Source organism: Vulpes vulpes, chromosome 11 (assembly GCF_048418805.1).
Source record: "Vulpes vulpes isolate BD-2025 chromosome 11, VulVul3, whole genome shotgun sequence".
Lineage (NCBI taxonomy): Eukaryota > Metazoa > Chordata > Mammalia > Carnivora > Canidae > Vulpes > Vulpes vulpes.
This window is the reverse complement of record NC_132790.1, coordinates 57,614,475-57,634,781: the sequence shown is the minus strand read 5'-3', so window position 1 is coordinate 57,634,781 and position 20,307 is coordinate 57,614,475. Positions and strand designations below refer to the sequence as shown.

The following is a 20,307-nucleotide window of genomic DNA, read 5'->3' as shown; positions in this document are numbered from 1 at the left end:
CCCACGCCCACCAGTCTTCGTGGGTCATTTTGTTCTTTCACCGTTATTTATTTTATTAGCATCAATTGAGTTCAGCACGAAGGTAACGCTTAGGTACATCATGAGCACGTCTTTTTTGAAGTTTATGGTTGACACCCGCCTTTCTCTCCAGGTTTTTAACCTCTTCCTTCCAGTGACACGGCTAAACTTAAGAATCCACGGGAAACTCCCTAAAATCAGGAATCTTCGATGTGCCCCCCCCAACCCCCAAAAAACACTAAGAAAGGAAAGGGAGGAAAACACTAAGTTGGGTCACTAATTTGGCAATAGGAAAATCAAAAATTAAACCCAAAGTCCGTTGGCCTGTCCTAAATCCTCGACAATTTACTTGGAATAAAAAGAAAACGAATTGAACGGATTATTTTTGGAATAAACAAGGAACGTTAATACGCATAACATGGTACCCTCCGAAGCATGAAGAGATTTCCACCCCCCCCACCCCCCCCACGAAAATGTGTATGCATTTAAAATTTCGCCCCTTCCGCACATACAAGCTTAAAGGCGGCTCCGGGTAACTGACGGCGCCATTACAACAGTACTACGTAGCCCCCACTGGCGGACCCCACAGCCCTCTCGCGAGAGCGCCCAGGAACTCGCGTTACGCGGGAAGCAAGGAGGCAGGGTCCCGCGGCAACTGGCGCCGTGCGCATGCCCGTAGGCGCCTCCGCCCGGGGCGGGAAGGCGTGTCCACACTCCGTCCTGAAGAGGGGCCTGTTAAGTCGTAGCTGATCAGGAAGCCCGGCTCCACTCCCTCCGTACCAGTTCTCAATCATCTCCTTGATGGCATTAGCCGGCCGCTGGATAACTTCCCCTGCCGCGATGCGGTTCACCACTGTCTCGTCCAACCGCCGAATAACCCCCGCTACGAGCGACATTTTGGCGCCAGAGGAGCCTAAGCCCCGTCGAGACGCTCACCGGAAGTGACTTCAACCAATCACCTCAGGGTTTCGTGCTCGCGTCTTTCCACCAACTTTGTTTACGCGATCTTGTCCCACCTCCGCTCGGCAGTCGCTGCGGAGCACGGGAGCTCTTGATTGGGCAGCCGCCTGCCAGTCACGTGCCCTCAGTCCGCGGGTGGCTGGGTCTCTCGGTCCAGTCCTAGCGCACGGCTTCAGGCCGCCGGCTACAAGCGTGTGCGCCTGCGCCCTGTCCGCTCTCCCCATTGGCTCGCTCCTGGGCTAAGGCATACGAAATCTGCAGCCAATAGGAAGGCGGGGGCCGCAGACGGAGGTTGGTGTCCCCCTGCTGGGGTGATTTGGCGCAGAGCGGAGGAGGCGCCTGCTCCCGCTCCCGCTCCTCCCCTCCCCTCTCCTTGCGGCCTCTCGGAGGTCGGCCCTATTCTTGTGGCCTGCAGTAAGATGTGGATGACGCCCAAGAGGAGCAAGATGGAAGTCGACGAATCTCGCGTTTTCCGAACCGAGTGGACCCAGCGCTACTTGGTGGTGGAGCCCCCGGAGGGGGAGGGGGCCCTGTGCCTGGTCTGCCGCCGCCTGGTCGTGGCCACCCGCGAACGCGACGTCCGGCGCCACTACGAGGCCGAGCACGACTACTACGAGCGGTATGTGGCGGAGGGCGAGCGCGCGGCGCTGGTGGAGCGTCTGCGGCAGGGCGACTTGCCGGTGGTCGCCCCGCTCACCCCCGAGGAGAGGGCTGCCCGCGCAGGCCTCGGGCTCGCCCGCCTCCTGGCCTTGAAGGGTCGCGGCTGGGGCGAAGGGGACTTCGTGTACCAGTGCATGGAAGTGATGCTGAGGGATGTCCTGCCCGATCACGTAGGCGTTCTGGATGGTGTGGACTTATCTCCGGAGGTCACGCGGCAGAGGGTCCTGAACATTAACAAGAACCTACGCAGCCAGCTCTTCGACAGAGCCAAGGACTTCAAGGCCTATTCCCTTGCCTTGGACGACCAGGCCTTTGTGGCCTACGAGAACTACCTGCTGGTCTTTGTCCGCGGCGTGGGCCAGGACTTGGAGGTGCAAGAGGAGCTTCTGACCATCATCAACCTGACTCGCCACTTCAGCGTTGGTGCCCTCATGGCGGCCATCCTTGAGGCCCTGCAGACGGCAGGGCTTAGCTTGCAGCGAATGGTTGGACTGACCACGACCCACACTCTGAGGATGATCGGTGAGAACTCGGGACTGGTGTCGTACATGAGGGAGAAGGCTGTAAGCCCCAACTGTTGGAATGTTATCCATTATTCAGGATTCCTGCACTTGGAACTGCTGAGCTCCTACGATGTAGACGTAAATCAGATCATAAATACTATCTCAGAATGGATAGTTTTGATTAAGACCAGAGGTGTTAGGCGCCCCGAATTTCAGGCTTTACTGACTGAATCTGAATCGGAGCATGGTGAAAGGGTTAATGGACGATGCCTGAACAATTGGCTTAGGAGGGGGAAAACTCTAAAACTAATATTTTCCCTGCGGAAAGAGATAGAAGCATTCTTGGTGTCAATAGGGGCAACGACAGTCCATTTCACAGACAAGCAGTGGCTTTGTGACTTCGGCTTCTTGGTGGATATTATGGACCACCTTCGAGAGCTCAGTGAGCTACTGAGAGTCAGTAAGGTCTTTGCTGCTGCTGCCTTTGATCATATCTGTACCTTTGAAGTGAAGCTGAATTTACTGCAGAGACATATTGAGGAAAAAAATCTAACACACTTTGCAGCCTTCAGAGAAGTTGTTGATGAGCTTAAACAGCATCTTAAAGAAGATCAAAAAATATTTGATCCTGATAGGTATCAAGTGGTGATCTGTCGTCTACAGAAAGAATTTGAGAGACATTTCAAGGACCTCAGATTCATTAAAAAGGACTTAGAACTGTTTGCAAATCCTTTTAACTTTAAACCTGAATATGCACCTATTTCGGTAAGGGTGGAGCTAACAAAACTTCAGGCGAATACTAACCTTTGGAATGAATACAGAGTCAAAGACTTGGGGCAGTTCTATGCTGGATTGTCTGCTGAATCTTACCCTATCATCAAAGGGGTTGCCTGTAAGGTGGCATCCTTGTTTGATAGTAATGAAATCTGCGAAAAGGCTTTTTCGTATTTGACTCGAAACCAACACACTTTGAGCCAGCCATTGACAGACGAGCATCTCCACGCCCTGTTTAGGATTGCCACAACTGAAATAGAGCCGCATTGGGATGACCTTGTGAGAGGAAGAAATGAATCCAATCCATAAGCCTTGGTAGTATAACACTGAGACACTCAAAGAGAATCTTACTCTAAGAGCAAACATTTGTCTGATTATTCAAGTTAACTAATTTGGATTGTGGCAAGGCAACAAGTTTATTCATCCAACTTGATCACGATTCAGATTCTTCTGACATGTTTTTTTTTTTTTTTCATCTCAAGAGGCAGCATGGGACTGAGACATGCAAACACCTTTTTTAAAAATTTAATTTAATGACAAAGTCATTGTCTTTTGCTTTTATGATATAATTGTTTTTAAAGAAGTTCATTATTGATGTGAGTTGAATTAGAAGTATGTTTTGAAGAAATTTTAGCTCTTATTTTAACAAAGTGTTAAAATTCTGATGCATATGGTCTGAAGTAATCAACTCCTTAAATGTATGTTTGAGCCAGTTTGCAGAAACTCACATAGCAAGTTCAGAAGTTTCTGAAAAGGAAGAACGTACATACAGTGGAGGTATTTTGTCTAATTATCAAAATGTTTGAGACTATTTTTTTTAAACATTTTTCTGAGTCTGAAGTAAATACAGATTTCTCTCACCCCCGCCCCCTCCTGCCCTATCAATAATATTACCAGTAGAAGAAAATAATCATACAAAATTGTAGTTAGAGGAGTAAGAATTATTTTTAAATTGCTGGTTTAGGAGGCTTCCTGCATTTTGGAAATCAGACTATCCAGTTATTGGGGGTCTCCCCTGAATTTTTCACACTTGGGTGCTGTTTTATCAGCTTGCCTATTAAAGGACTACGGTAAGTATAGAATCTTAATGGTTGCCCATTAGTAGTAATTCTTTATTCTACTCCAGACAAGTTTGGCCCTATCAAAAAAGGATGACAATAAGATTATTAAGGTTATTGCTCTCCAGGATCAGGAGGTGTGAGATATTTTAGCTTTATGCATGGGTGTTACTGCTTTATAAAGAAATCCTGTTTAAAGGGAACTCTTTATTTTAAAGTGATATGACGTCAGATTGTCTTAGCTGCTGGAAGTGGATTTATTATAGAACTTAAAACTGCCCCACACATTTTGTATTTAAGATAGTGCACAAGTAGAAATATTTGACTCTCAAGCAGTTTTATTAACAGATTGTAGCAAATCCATATTTCTAGTGAGACATCTGCTTTATGCTAAAACAGTAATTTTCAAACTTCTGTTAACCATAAAAAGGAAATCTTACGGTAAGCTAAATATAAAAAATGAGTTAAAAGCAGGACCCAACTTAGAGGTCCTTTCAAGTACAATTTGCAAACTTGTGCTAAAGTCCTGTCTTCACTATTGTAACACGCTATTCTGTGGTCACTAATCCAGCAAATTCATGGAACCAGGATGCAACCAACAATTTAGAAGGAATTGCCTGAGTAATCAAAATAGATGTCATAGAGCTCAGGAACCAAGATTGTGTCAGTGGTTCTCAACCAGAAGCAGTAAGTCCTGTTTCCAGAGGTTGTTGGAAAACAGGGTTTTTTGTTGTTGTTGTCAGACTGATCTGGGGGGATTTTGCTGGCATTTAAGCATGAAGGACCCCCCACCCCACCCAGCGCCCCTGCAGTACATAGGACAGTCAGGCACAATGGAGAATTATGCTTCCGAAAGTGCCAGTAGATTCCCCGTCGTAGATTATTTTAATTTGAGGGACAGGGCAAATTACCAGTAGAAGCAGGATGAGAAAGGCAGGTCAGGCAAGCTGACACTACTTGTAGGGGAAACTAATTCCAGCATTCCAGGTTTGGCTGATAAGGTGAGGTAAAGGCTGTGATAGATTCCTGTAGCTCAGAGTAGCATTTATAAGTCAGTTTTATATTGAACCAGACTAAAGGGCTCTATTCTGTTAAACGTAATTAGAGCAGAAAAGCAATTATTTAACAAGCTAGTAATCGAGAATGGTCAAGTTGATATTTTTAGTTAACAGGCAGTAAGCTTAAATATCTGGGAAAACAGTGAAAAACCAACCAACCCCCTCCACCCACACCCCCACCCACACCCCAATCTACCGGTAATTTGCCAGTAGTTTGGAGCATTCTCTTTAATGGCATTTGCTTTACTAAAAGTGTTTGGAGGACCTGCTTCTGCTTTCCTACTCTAGTTCCTAAAATATTGAAGTCTTGTACATTTTGTGAAGTTCCACTATATATTTTGCTTAAGGTAATAAAACTAGTTTGCATCATGTAGTCACTGAGTTGGGGTGGAGATAAAGCTAAGGATTTAAAATTGACCCTAAATAATAGAGAATTTGCTATAAACTAGTCTTGTTTGTAAAAAAAAAAAAAATGTGTGTATATTACTGTTTTCTGTATTAAGTAATTCTGTAACTGCATGGCAGTCTTTTAAATTTTGTTTTGTTTTTACAAAATAGTTGTTACTGGTCCTGTTGTATCAGTGAATATAGTTAAAATAAGTATTATTTTTTTTAAAAAAAACTTTTGTCCCTATATCTCCCACTCCTACTAGTTTTCTGAAAAGCTTTGTCTGTATTCCCAGTCTGTCAGTGCCGCTCAAACTACTCTACCCAGCTAGATCCTTGTCAGCATTCTTACCCTCTTTGACACCACTGACTACTCTTCCTTGAAGTACTTGTATATGTTGGCTTCAGGGGTAGCTACTATCTGCAGGTATGCTTTCTCAGTCAGCTTCGTAAGCACTTCTTTCCCTTACATGTTTGTGTTCTTGTGATTTTAAAATTTTGCTTCAGAGCTACTTTCTCCATCATCTTAGCTGCTCTCATCTCTGTCCGTGGTGAGTTACCATCTATATGCAAATGACCCCCAAATTCATATCTGCTTTCTAGGCCTTTCCTAATTCACATATCTATCTAATTGCTAACTCAAATCACTTTGCTGTCTCATGGACACCACAGCATGCCATTGATCTTGCCCCCAACCTGCTCCTCTTCTGTTCCCTCTTTCAGTGGATGGCGCTACTGCTACCAGTTGCCCTAGCCCAAGCCAAAAACTGATCTATCCATGACTCTTCATCACATCTGCTCACAAAAACCTTTGTGTTAAGTCTACTGTCTAAGGTTTTTCTCACTTCTCCAGTGCTACCATGCTAATTCAGGCCATCAGCCTACCTAAATTATAGCAACAGCATCCATGTTAGTCTCTTTTTCTCTGGTTTTGATCCTTTTTAACGCTGTAGCCAGATTGTTCCAAAAGACATACCTGGTCACATCTCTCCACTGCCTTCACCACTGCATAGGGTAAGATACAATTTCTGTTCATCTTTGAGGTCTCAGTTTAAATACCACCTCCTCTAGGAAGCCTTCACTGATGCCCTCTAGACCAGGTGCTCCCACTGCGCACTCTCTCTAAATACCCTTTTCTTTTCCCAGCCTCACACTTGGCACATTTTGTTGCTACGTCTTTATTGATCACTGTTAGACTGTAAGCTTTCCGAGGGCAGGGACCGTGCCTTGCTAGCTGTTCTGTCTGTAGTGCTTAGCACAATGTCTGGCATTCCAATAAATGCTTGGATGAATAAATATGCGTTAGTGTTTTCTGATCTTTGAAGCCCTTTCACAGTCTCATTTGACCTTCACTGAGGTCTTCCTGCCTTAGTTTCTTGGGTCATTATTATTCACATATTACGAATTAGGAAATGAAACTAAGTTCTTTGTGACTAGAGAATTGTATTCCCAGAATTTAGCTCAGTGCTTGGCATGTGGCTCAATTATTTATTATGTGAGTGTTGTTGAGGAAACAATCTTAGGTTGCAATTTGCCCTAGTAAATGTAAGTAGTAAAGCCAGGATTCAAACCCAGGTATACTTACATAAATCTATGGAATGTTAAGAAGTCTTAGTTTTGTTTCTTTTTCTTTTTCTTTAATTTTCAAAGGTAGAGTTCCAAAGGAATGTAGATGAAAAAGGTTGGACAGCTATTTAGTGAACTAAAACAATAAATACTTCAGTAATTAAAAAGTTACACTCAGCATTAGAAAAAGATAATGCTGTTTAAAATATTCATTTTCTTTTTGTAAAGTATCAATCCTAGAAGAAAATGGCATACTATTTACTTGCTACTTTCCTTTACAGATGATTTCTGGCTCTTCTGGGATTTAAAAGTAAGTAAATTTGATAAAGTATTAGAGGAATGACTCTGTCTTCCTGGTGTCCCTAGATACCCAGTTCTCTTGCTTTCTTGCCTATAGAGTGTCCTCATCAATTCTCCAAGGATGATGACCCAAAAGTAACATGTAGTCAAAGTGTATGTCTTAGATTTGCTGTATTTCTTTGCTTTCTTGTTCACGTGCCTCTGAACTTAATATCTGGGTAACTGGGGCTTTTGGGATGTTGTGGAAGAACTATACCCATAGTCTTTTTTTCTCTTTGAGCCATTTTGTCCAATTTAAGGGATTAACCAGTGTTACACTTAGTTGGACTTTGAGTCTGAGGCACATTAGCTCATCCAGAAATCTTAACAGTAGGTGTGATAGTCATCCAGTGATCTTTGCTGCAAAACTGAATTTTAGTGGGTTTCTTTAATTCTTTGAATTAAAGAATTTCTCTTTAATCTTTTCATAATTGAGAAGTGGCCTCATCCTATCTAGTAAGTACTCAAATTTGTGAACTCTACCCCCTTTCATTTCTGCTTGCAAATTGATGAATTCTGAGGTCATCTCTTTTCTATATGTTTTGTCAAATGCAGCCAACAGCAACCATAAAACATTTTGTTTTCCTTCCCGCCCTGTTAGTAAAGGATAGATTCTGTGCCTTCCAGGCTTTCCCAGGAGACAGTTTCACACTCCATAACATGATTTGCCCCGTAAGTTATTTCTTCCATCCTCTGGTAACAGTTTCCTGAATGCCTACCAACTAAGCCAATGTGTGGTATGTGTAAGGTTTTTATTTAAATGGTGCCAATTTCTGTATCAAGATGGACAAAGTTGTCATAGAATAACAACCACAAAATCTCAATAACTTTTCTCTTGCAACTTGGCTAGGGACTTTGCTTGAGGTCAAGGGTCACCAAACTGCAGTCCACAGGCAATTTCCATCCTGTTGCCTGTGTCTGTAAATAAAGTTTTATTGGAAGACAGCCTTTCCCACTTATTTATGGCTATGGCTGCTTTTGTTCTATGATGGCAGAATTGAAATAGCTGTGACAAAGAATGCATGCCTCACAGAGTCTAAAATATTTACTATGTGACCCCACAGAAAATGCTCACTGATCCCTGCTCTAAGTTGTCCTCATTCTGGGACTCAGGTTAACCTAGCAGATAGCATGTAGGATGTGGCTGCTCATTTTGGGAAATGAAAACAATACAGCAAATCCCTTACAGGCTCTTAAAGCACTTTCACTGACCAAAACAAATCCCATGGTCACACCAAAGTTCAAGGAAGAGTGTAATCCTTCCATGTGCCTCAGAAGAAAACCAGAAATATTTGGAAGACAGCACTAGATTAACACATGGTTATATCTCTCCATTTATATAATTTCTTTAAAAATATTTTTTTATTGAGGTATATTCACTAAAGTGTAAATATTAAATGTATGCTTCAGTGGATTTTTATATACACCCTTGAGCCCATCACCCAGATCAAGACACCAAACATTTCTAGCACCCCAGCAGATGCCCTCATGTCCCTCTTGCACACAGAAACTCTATTCTGACCTTTATCACCATAGTTTGCTTTTGTCTTTTCAAAGCTTCATGTAAATGTAATAATTATATGTGCTCTTGTGTCTTTTGTTCAATACTGTGTGACTCATCCATGTTGCATGTAGCAGCAGCATTTTTTACTTCTGTGCAGTATTCCATTGTAGGACTGTACTGCAATTTATAAATCCATTCTACTGTTGATGAAAATTTTGATTGTTTCCAGTTTGTGATTATTATGAATAAAGTTGCTATAAACATTTTCGTATCTGTCTTTCAGTGAATATGTGCACACACTTCTCTTGTTATACTCTGGTATATACCCAACTCCCACACTATCCTGTAATTATTCATACAGCAACCAGAGTGATCCCTGTTGTAAAATATAAATCAGACCACGCCAATCCTCTGCTCAAAATCTTCCAATGGCTTAGTATTATAATTAGAATAAAATCCAATGTCTTTATTGTGGTCTACAAAATCCTGAATGATCTGCACCCCAACGTAACCCCTTTTTCTCCTCGGTCTTCCGTTGTAGCCTTCAGTCCCTTTCCCTATCCTTAGTCACTCTGTACTGGACACTGTGATTTGGAAAATCAAGATAAATTATTGACCCTGTCCCTAAAGAGTTTGTTATGTACATAGATAATTTTAACAAGCCATGACACTGGTTTGTGTTAAATCAGTTACTACTTCTGTAAGGAATAAGAGCCAAATTTGCCCTATGATTAATTAGGGTAAAATAATTTACAATTATAAAAGTGTAAAGTAAATTGCAATCCCTGGGAGGGATTTAGAGAATAAGATTAAAATGTAAGATCTCCCTGATAAATTAAAAAAATGTGTAAGGTCTTGCATTTTAGTTCTGCTGATCGTGAATTAGAGTTCACCAACTTGACTACTCTCACAACTTACTATTTCTTAACAACTTTATTTATTTATTTTTTTATTTATTTATGATAGGCACACAGTGAGAGAGAGAGGCAGAGACATAGGCAGAGGGAGAAGCAGGCTCCATGCACCGGGAGCCCGATGTGGGATTCGATCCTGGGTCCCCAGGATCGTGCCCTGGGCCAAAGGCAGGTGCTAAACCGCTGCGCCACCCAGGGATCCCACAACTTACTATTTCTTATTACATGTTCATTTCCTTGAGGGAGGGAGCTGGGGGTAGGGGTGAGAAGCATTGGAATAAATAAAGAAGCGCTAATATTAAGCGTGTTCCAAAATAGCACCTCATGACAAAGGGCCTCCTTAAACATTGTACCATTATTGACACGTTGAGTATTGTAAAATAACAAAGATTTAGACATAAGCTCTTTCCACATTTTTTACTTTATTGATATATAATTGAAGTACAATAAGCTGCACAGTTCAAAGTATAAACATGATTTAGACATATGCATGAAACCACCATCAAAATAATGAATGTTTCATCATCCCACAAGGTTTGCCGTTTGGTTTTGACTAATGGGAAGGGAAATATACTACAGTTTAAGTGGGTGTGGGGAAAAAGGACTTTATTGAAAGAATATGAAGTTCTCACAAAGCCACTATTGTCGATTTCCCTCTCTGAACTTTTTAATTAATTTTGCTAGCCAGCCTTTGTGCATCTCCCTGCCTCTCACCACCACACTCCAGCGCCACTGACCATTGACCCAGCCTCCTAATACACCAATTCCACATTCTTGGGCAGGACTTGTGACAATGCAGTCTGGTGATGTGTTCCTGAGGCCAGGTGTTTGTGTATACCTGAAGTGAAGTGAGTGATGACTACGAAAGGAAGGGCCCCTAATATATTTGGTGGGGTTTTCTGGTTGTAAGAAACCAACTTGTACTAGCTTAATGGGAAACAAGAATGATTAGAGAAATACATGAGTATTTCATGGAAACCAAGCAGGGAATAGAGATTCAAGGGTCACTGGACAATCACTTAGTGAAAGCCAGGCACTGGTCTGGGCACCAGAGACTCAAGACTCCTAAGCCAAATAAATTTCCTACCTTTATGGGTCTTGTCTGTGCCCTCCTCGCACATCTACTTCCACTGCATGTACATGTATGTGTGTGTGTGTGTGTGTGTGTGTATAAATCTTTTTAATGGAATATGGTTGTTGTGATTGGAGGGATGTTTTTCTCTAAAAGGATCTATAACATGCAGCAATAGGACCAGTCCTGTAGTTGAGGTGGATGGAAGAAGGAGCCTCAAGGAGGATTTAGACTGGGCAGGCACCAAAAGTTACCCATCACATCTCTCAGTGGTTAGGAACCACTGATATTTAAAGTCATTCCAATGAGTTTATTGCCTCCTGTTACCAGCATCCTCATTGACCCTTGTGAATGAGAATTTATAGAACTGAATACTTAAGAGTCCATAGGAAGATCATTTACTCCAACTCCTCTACAGGTGGAGAAAATGAGTCCCAGAGAGGTGGCTAAGGTTATTCTGAGTCCTGCAGCAGAACCAAGGTGAAACCTATTTCCTGTTTCAGTGCTTTTCCCATTCTGCCATTCTATCATTGCCAGATTGGTTCCTTGCCTCCATTCCTTTCAAGGAATTACCTGTTTGCCAGGTGGAGAACCCCAGAGTCCTCACAGTCTTGCTTTTTGGCATTGGCTAGCAATGGCTGAGACAGTCAGAGTATCATCTTAGTGCTTACACAGAAATCCTCTGGGAATCTATAATTCTTTGAGATTACATTAACTATACAATATAAAATTAATAACATTATCATACCTTGATGTGTATTCTCAAATGGTTTATGTAGAGTACATATACCTGTTTCTAGAGGTTTTGAAAAAAATCTGAAAAGAATGAGACTGGTGCCAGTTAGGTAGTTTTTTTTTCTTTTTCTAATCTTTACTTGAATTCAAATTTCAAGGGTAGAATTTAGTGATTCATCAGTTACATATAACACCCAGTGCTCATTACGTCAAGTGCCCTTCTTAGTGCCCATCACCCAGTTACTCCAACCCTCCACCTACCTCCCCTCCAGCAACCCTCAGTCTGTTTCCTAGAGTTCAGTATCTCTTATGGTTTGCCTTCCTCTCTATTTTCATTTTATTTTTCCTCCCCTTCACCTATGTTTATCTGTTTTGTTTCTTAAGTTCCTCGTATCAGTGAAATCAAATGGTATTTGTCTCTTATGGAATTATTTTGCTTAGCATAATACCCTCTAGTTCAATCCGCGTCGTTGCAAATGGCAAGATTTCATTCTTTTTGATGGCTGAGTAATATTCTGTGATATGATATTATATATATATAATCACCTTCTTTATCCATTCATCCATTCATCTATCAGCGGACTTCTGGGCTCTTTCCATAGTTTGACTAATGTGGACATTGCTGCTATAAACATTGGGGTGCAGGTACCCCTTTGAATCATTATGTTCGTATCCTTTGGGTAAATAGCCACTTAGGTAGGTGTTTTGTTTTGTTTTGTTTTGATAATTTTTATATTTCTTACATCTCTAGCATATTGAATTAATTTCTTTTTGGGGGGATTTTCTTGGGAATTTTTTCACTAACAAGAGTTTTAAATCTATTGTGTTGTTCATAATATTTTGATTTTATCTCCTCTATACATCTGGCTATATTTCTTGTCTCATTCCTAACATTTGGGCTTTCTCTTTTTCTTAATTAGCCTCATTACAGATTTTTATTTTCTTGTCCTTTTCAATGAATTTGCCCTTGTGTTATATGAGTGCTATTCTATTAAGTATTCTATAAAATAATTCTATTTTCTAATTCATTGATTTCTGCTTTTATTTTCTTTAATCCATTCTTCCTATTTTCTTACTCTTTTCCCCTTCAATTATTTTTTTCCATATGCTTGAGTTGAATATTTCACACTTTAATAGCTAACCTATTACCAATTGTACATCAAACCTATTACCAATATAAAATAAAATTTTAAGACCTCTATTATGCCTTTTATTGACTCAAATTCTTATTTGACTGATGTGGATGATGTACCATGCCACTGAAATAGCCTCAGTTAGCACTGAGGTTCTTATTTCATCTCTAAAAACCAACAACATGGGGCACCTAGGCGGTTCAGTTGGTTAAGCATCTGCCTTCAGCTCAGGTCATGACCCCAGGACTCTGGGATCAGCCCCGCATCTGGCTCCCTGCTCAGCGGGGAGTCTCCTTCTCCCTCTGCTATTCCCCCAGCTCATGCTCGTGCTCTCTTTCTCAAATAAATACATAAATAGCATCTTTTTTTTTTAATAAGTATATTTTTAATTTTTTTTAAATTTTTTTATTTATTTATTATAGTCACAGAGAGATAGAGAGAGAGGCAGAGACACAGGCAGAGGGAGAAGCAGGCTCCATGCACCGGGAGCCCGGCGTGGGATTCGATCCCGGGTCTCCAGGATCGCGCCCCGGGCCAAAGGCAGGCGCCAAAGCGCTGCGCCACCCAGGGATCCCTAAATAGCATCTTTTTTTGTTAAATATTTAATTATTTATTCATGAGAAACACAGAGAGAGGCAGAGACACAGAGGGAGAAGCAGGCTCCATGCAGGGAGCCAGATGTGGGACTCAATCCCGGGACACCAGGATCACGCCCTGGGCTGAAGGCAGGCGCTAAACCACTGAGCCACCCAGGCATCCCTAAATAAATAAAATCTTAAAAACCAAGAACATTTTCATATATAAGTATGATGCTATCATTGTAGTGAATTTTCTTCTTTTTAACAAAAACTAACAACTAGTCCACGTTCAATTTCCCCCAATTGTTCTCAAAATGGATTTTTTACAGATAGTTTCTTCAACTCAGGATCCAAGCAAAGTCCACACTATATTTGGTTGTTGCTTCTTTTAAATCTCCTTTGATCCAGAGGAGCCTGTGCCAGCTCCATATTTCCTCATGCCAACGTTTTGTTGAAGAAACCAGGTCTGCTGCTGTTCGGACTATCTCACATGCTAGATTGATCTGTTTTCTCCCTTGTTGTATTTAATTTGTTCTTCTATCCCCTATATTTTATTTAGTCTTGAAGTTCATGTAAAAGGCTTGATTTAATTCAGGTTGGACTGTTGTGGCTAGAATGCTGGAAATATGGTACTGTGAGTTTTCTGCTGACTCACAACAGGATCACAGACTCTGGTCTGCTAATTTCTAGTAATGCTAGGATTGATCAGGGGTTGGGGGTTGCAGTCCCATCCTGCCTCATTAGCTTCCCTCTCAGTCTCTTAGCTGATGGCTTTGATCCACTGGTCACTGTCTCCTGGATCCATTCTTTCATTAGGATTTACAATACAGTTGTCTTTCTAACTCTATCAATTCTTCTACACTTGTGAGCTGAATTCTTCTGTAAAGTAGAACTTTCCCTTAATAACGAGAACTATTTAGTTACTTTGAAATATAGGTATGTGCTAAGGAGTCACAGAGGAGATCCACGAGGGTAGATATTTATTTTGCTTTGCTGAGGAATCTTAAGTACCCTGTGGCCAGTGCCTGACACTAGTAGGCCTCCACTACACCATTGTTGAAGGGAAAATCAATGTGCAATTCTTCCCCCTTAATTACTAATTTTCAGAGTTAAGAGTTGGTGTCTCCGTGTTTGTTTTTTTTCTTATGGACTCTCTACATTTCAATAAAAACTTTGATTTATAAATGTGAAACTTTTATTTTTTAACTGTTTCTATCAGTTTTCAGTCACTATTGTTCTTTCATGCTCTTGTTGCCTCATCTTTGACCACTGGCAGCTTCTTGAGTTGGCTTGCCACAATCCCATTAGTCTTTGGTTGCTTCAATGCTTTTCTGCATCAGATGTTCCAGGCTATTCTCTATATTCCTATCCATAGTTGGGTGGGAGCCCCAGTTCCACAAAGTAGAGGACGCTTTAGGGTGTTGATGTTGCTCATTCATTAGCTGTCATTGCTACTAGGACTTTCCAGTGCACAGAGCTAAGAAATACATAGTTTATGGCCATATTAGTATTTCCAATTTAAACTTAACATTGCAGAGTTTTTATCTAACTTTTTTGATTTTGTCCTAATATTTCTTTTATGCTGAAAATATTTTTTCTAAAACATTGGCATGGTAACTTATTTGCTTTACTTACAATACACATAAAAAATTACTTTCAAAGTGACATTTTAAATAATTTAGTAATATTAATAATAGTAAGATTACCAAATGAAGTAGATATTTCTGTACAGTTCTAGTTGTCTTTACGTTTGTCTTTAAAATATATTCCATTAAGAATGTACAGTCAAAAGACTGTGCTGTAAAGTTAATTTAAGTCATTATTTTTGTGTATATGGTTATGTCATCAACTTGATATTCATTCAAGTTTATTTGTTTCAGTTTGGGATAAGTTTCAGGTTAATTTTAATTTTTAATTTAGTTTTATGTTTTATATATAAAAGGAATATTGCTTCTGAAGTTAAAACTGTATGATGTCTCATTTCCACCCTTTTCCTTGTTACACAGGGGGTAAGGCTGCTTGAAATTAGCCCTGTGTTCTCACCATGGATTGTCTAGAAAATGAACTAGCTAGGTTCTCATCCTTTTCTGTGATGGGATGATACTATCTGTGAAGAGTCAGGGCTAACTACAGAATTAGAGGGATACCGTGCAAACAAGACTGCTGTTACTTCTGAGACAAAAGCAAGGTCAGAGGAGCTTCCAAAACTTGCTCTTGGGTTCAATAATAGCACACTAGAAGGACTCAGAACTCACTGGAAACTGTTGTACTCGTAATTATAGTTTATTATGGGGAGAGGATACATATACAAATCAGCCAAAGGAAGCAGCGTATGGGGCAGAATCCGGCAAACTATCAGACATAGAGCTTCCTTTGTCCTCATCCCATGAGTCAGGATGCATTACTTTCCTGGTGTTGATGTGTGACCAAAGGCATAGAGTATGGTCGCCCAGGAAGCTCACCTGAGCCTCAATGTCCAGAGTTTTTACTGGGCTTCATTACACATGCATGACTGACAGTCCATGTGGCTGATCTCACTCCAGTGTCCAGTCACTTTGGGTGTGATTCAAAGCCCATCACCTAAATCACGTTGTTGGACTACTGGGGATGACCAAAGGCCCGCAGCTAAACAAAGACACTTCTCTTAGGCATAGTATTCCAAGTGTTTACAGATCACTTCCCGGAGGCCAAGGGCAAAGACTAGATCTCCTTTTGGGTAAGGTAAAAGAATTTTAAGTTAAGATATTAATTAACACAGTACTGCATCACACCTAAGTTCAGCTTCTCGTGGTATCAGTAGCTTCCCTCCTGCATAAAGGATTTGTAAAATCACACAGGGTTCAAGGTCTATCCTAGGTACAGGATAAGTGACTTTCCCAGATGACCCCTGTGAATAACTGGCACCTCCAATCCCAGATTGTCTGGCATAAAAAACAGCCTGATTACTCTCCCACTGATAAGATCACTTTACCATTTCTCTCACAGTAGGGAGGAGTTCCTTTGATGGAATTGAACACACACTGTGTCCAGCAGATGCCCTGGCCATGGTAGACCTGTCTGCCCTTGGGATTATGGAGAACTGGGTGATTGTATATATTTTGCTGACTCTGGTCTTGTGAGTTTTCCCCTGGTAAGCCAATTCCTTACCTATGCTCTGTGAAGGCATAGACTTCATCTTAACTCCTTGTACAAAATATGGCAACCCCAAAGGGACCAGACATAAACTTTCTTGCATTATATAAACTTTCTTTGGCACTTTTAAAAATATATATATATATATATATATTATTTATTTACTCATGAGAGACACAGAGAGAGGCAGAGACATAGGCAGAGACAGAAGCAGGCTCTCTGTGGGGGACCTGATATGGGACTTGATCCCAGGACCCCAGGATCACGACCTGAGCCAAAGGCAGATGCTAAACCACTGAGCCATCCAGATGTCCCTATTTGGCACTTTTAAAATGAACAATGCAAACAACATTACCTTGGAGATTACTTTAAATTGATACAAAGAGATCTTCCTCATTCTTTTTAATGCTACATAGTATTCCTTTGAATGAATGTACCTGGTTTATTTAACTAGTCCTATGGATGGTTTCAGTCTTCCATTTTTACAAATAATGTGCTCCTGACTTACTTTATGCAAAGGCCGTTTCATAGTTTTGTCAGTGAATCTTTGGGATAAATTTCCAGAACTAGAATTTTGAGGTTAAAGTATAAATGCATTCATTATTTTCCTAGATGCTACCATATTTTCCTCCCTTGTGGTTGCTTCATTTTGCATCTTCACCAGCAATGTATGTGCAACTGTTTCCTCACAGTCTTACCAAAAACAAAAGTTGTGTAACTTTTAGATATTTTCCAATCTGTTGGTTAAGAAATGGTATTTCATTGTAGCTTTACTTTGTGTTTCTCTTATGAATTAATGCAATTTTAAAAAATATATTTAAAGATTATTTGTATTTTTTTGTGTGTAAACCATCTGTTCAAATCTTTTGTCTGTTTTCCTTTTCCTTCCTTCCTTCCTTTTTTTTTTTTAAGATTTTATTTATTTATTCATGATAGATGCAGAGAGAGAGGCAGAGACATAGACTTAGGGAGGAACAGGCTTCTCTCAGGGAGCCCGATGTGGGGCCCGATCCCTGGACCCCAGGATCATGACCTGAGCCAAAGGCAGATGCTTAACCGCTGAGCCACACAGGCATCCCTTTTGCCTGTTTTTCCATTGGGCCATTTACAAATTTTAGGAGATACTTATATATTAGGGATATTAGCCCTTTGTGATATAAATTACAGATATTTGCCCAGTATGTAATTTTTTTTCCTGATCACATATTTTTCTCTTATGGGAAAGTTGATTTTTTTTTATAACCTCTAACTAGATTGACTTATGAAACAAGAGAAGACTCAAGTTATTAAAATCAGGAATGAAAGAAGGGGACATCACTCACAGAAATAAAAAGCATTGTAAAGAAACACTATAACAACTGTATGCCAATGAACTAAATAACTTAGATGAAATGGATAGACTTCTAGAAAGACACAAAGTACCAAAATTGACTTCAGAATAAATAGACAATCTGACTAGACCAATAACAAAGAGATTGAAATTATAACCGAAACATTACCTGCAAAGAAAAGCTCAGGCCCAGATGGCTTCGCTACTGAATTTTACCAAGCATTTAAAGAAGAATTAATACCAATTTTTCAGAAACTCTTCCAGAAAGTAGAAGAAAAGGAAATACTTCCCAAGTCATTTTGTGAGGTCAATATTACCCTGATGCCAAAATCAGAGATATCACAAAAAAACCATAGACAAATATTTCTTATGAATATAGATGCAAAAATCCTCAACTAAATACTATCAAACTGAATCCAGCAGCATATGGAAAAAATTTTCCACTATGAACAAATGAGGTTTGTCTCAGGAATGCAAGGTAGGTTTACCATTTAAAAACCAATTAACATACCATGTTAATAAGGTAAAAAACAAAGACCACATGATGCAGAAAAAGCATTTGACAAAATCCAACACCCTTTCATAACAAAAAGATTCAGCAAACTTTGTCAGCATGATAAAGGGCATCTATGAAAGAACCCACAACTAGCATCATACTTAGTGGTGAAACTTATTGGGTGCTTTCCCCCTAACATCAGGAGCTAGGTAAGGTTGTTCACTCTCATCACTTCTATTAAATATACTGGTGGTTCTATCCAGAGCAAATGGGCAAGAAAAAGAAATACAAGTAATGTCAAAAAGGAAGAAATAAAATTATTTGTAATTCTAAGATAATATAATTTCATATATAGAAAATCCTAAGAAATCCATTAAGTATAATTCCAACTAATAGACAAATGCAGAATTGTTTCAGGATACAAGATCACTATATGAAAATTAATTTTATTTCTATATAGTAACATAGAGAAAACCAAAAGTAAAATTTAGAAAACAATTCCTCTTATAATAGCATTATAAAGAGCAAAATATTTAGGGATAAATATAGCAAAAGTAGTACAAAATTTACATTTTGGAAACTATAAATTATTGTTGAAATATTAAAAATGGAAAATCTTCCATTTGTTTTTCTCTCATTTGGGGTAAATCTTCAAGTGACTTTTTCTAAAAGTATAGTTTTTTTAACTCTACATTTCAAAATCTATACTTCACAACATGTTTTATGACTTATTTAGGTATGGGTCTTTTCACAGACTTTTTTTTTTCCTATGGAGAAGCTAAATTGCAATGAACTATTTGTCCAGTTCATTGGCCTTTTGGGTGGGAAGTTAGGAGTGAAGAAGGGATGTTTTAAAATGGAAGTTTTGCTATTATTCAGACATGATGAGACCAACAGATCAGGAGATGACTGCCACTGAAAAGATAATTTATGACTCAGAGTTCCCAAGAAGAGGGGACACTTCCATGGTTTCCATGGGAAAGATAAAGCAAGGCAGGGTAAGCATGCTTAGGATTGGCTAGTTTGAGTAATTTCAGCTGGTTATGGGACATAGGGGCTTTCTCTAGTTGTCCAGTACCTGGCCATGGGATGATTAGGACAGAAAAATATTGCCTCTTGAAGTGTAAGCACAAGATGGTGGCCCAGAGTATAGGCTCTGGATTAGTTGGTTTATACATGACAGACATGCTCAAAGGGAAGTAGTTTGCTATGTCTGGAAATTAGCTAGCCCTGGGAGGGGCACTCTCCTGAGTCCAGAAGGACCTAGATGCCAGGACATCAGGAAAACATAAAATGAAAAAATACAGTTAATATGATGGTAACTGCCATTCCTGATCCCATAATTTTCTGGCAGGAAAAAGGCAAATCCCAGCTCAGGGATACTGACTTATTCTTGCAGATATTCAAGGGACTCATTTCAGGAGTTTCCTATTCAAAAGTATACTGGCTCTTTCTTCAGCATGAACGTGTCAATCAAGGGCAAACCAGTGGCTTGACGGAGAATTCAGTTCTGGCTTTTGTGCTTGGCTTGGCTTCCTCAAGTTTCTAGGCAAGCCCACCAGCCCACAAATGGCTGTCAGATTACCAGATATCTACAGCATCTGGTTTAGTCTCCCCCGGTGGATGACATGGTCACCAAGACAAATCAGAGCCTGGGTCTCCTCCTATAAAAGTGAAATCATTCATTAGTTGGAATAGAAGAATGATGGTGAGGGCTTCCTTATGGCCCCTTGACCATAACCTTTCTCTTTTCTTCCTTTACCAAGTATGCTTTACTGTTACCCTGTCTCTTGAGCACAGGCAGAGAGATGAGACACTAGCTATCCTGTCTTTATTAGTCAGGCAGCCTGCAAAACACTGTCCTTAGCGGTTCCAAATAGATCTTTGTTTGCCTCTGCTCTCATAGCTGTTTTAGAGAATGTATGTTCTTCTGTGCCTGTTAGCAAATATCAATACTTGTTAAAGCTTGTGGGTGGGCACCTGGAGATCTCTCATATTTTGTGTGTGTTTGAAAATTCCATAATAAAAATATTTTTAATCTTTTAAAAATTTATTAGCCATTGGGATGGCTAATAAAAAGAAGCAGAAAA

The 20,307-nt window shown here is 40.2% G+C and overlaps 2 protein-coding genes across 13 annotated transcripts in view; one reads left to right on the top strand and one right to left on the bottom strand.

Annotated features, from left to right (window-relative positions):
* The window catches only part of MLH1 (mutL homolog 1), a 48,969-nt gene extending 47,664 nt beyond the window's left edge, over nt 1-1,305 (bottom strand). For 2 of the 12 annotated variants that reach the window (XM_072726416.1, XM_072726418.1), the window contains exon 1: nt 531-629. Coding sequence is in view for 1 of the 12 variants with exons in the window: in XM_026001031.2 (XP_025856816.1) it covers nt 799-914 (116 nt within the window). In the remaining 11 variants the exon portion in view is untranslated. Of the gene's footprint in view, nt 1-530 lie in introns of all 12 variants that reach the window. The other 10 variants (XM_026001033.2, XM_026001031.2, XM_026001035.2 and 7 more) reach the window with 10 other exon arrangements.
* EPM2AIP1 (EPM2A interacting protein 1) lies at nt 1,248-9,090 on the top strand. Its single transcript, XM_026001040.2, has 2 exons — nt 1,248-3,985; nt 7,266-9,090. Exon 1 carries the CDS (start codon nt 1,398-1,400, stop codon nt 3,222-3,224), a length of 1,827 nt encoding a protein of 608 aa, XP_025856825.1. The 5' UTR covers nt 1,248-1,397; the 3' UTR covers nt 3,225-3,985; nt 7,266-9,090.
* Nucleotides 9,091-20,307: the final 11,217 nt, after the last annotated feature.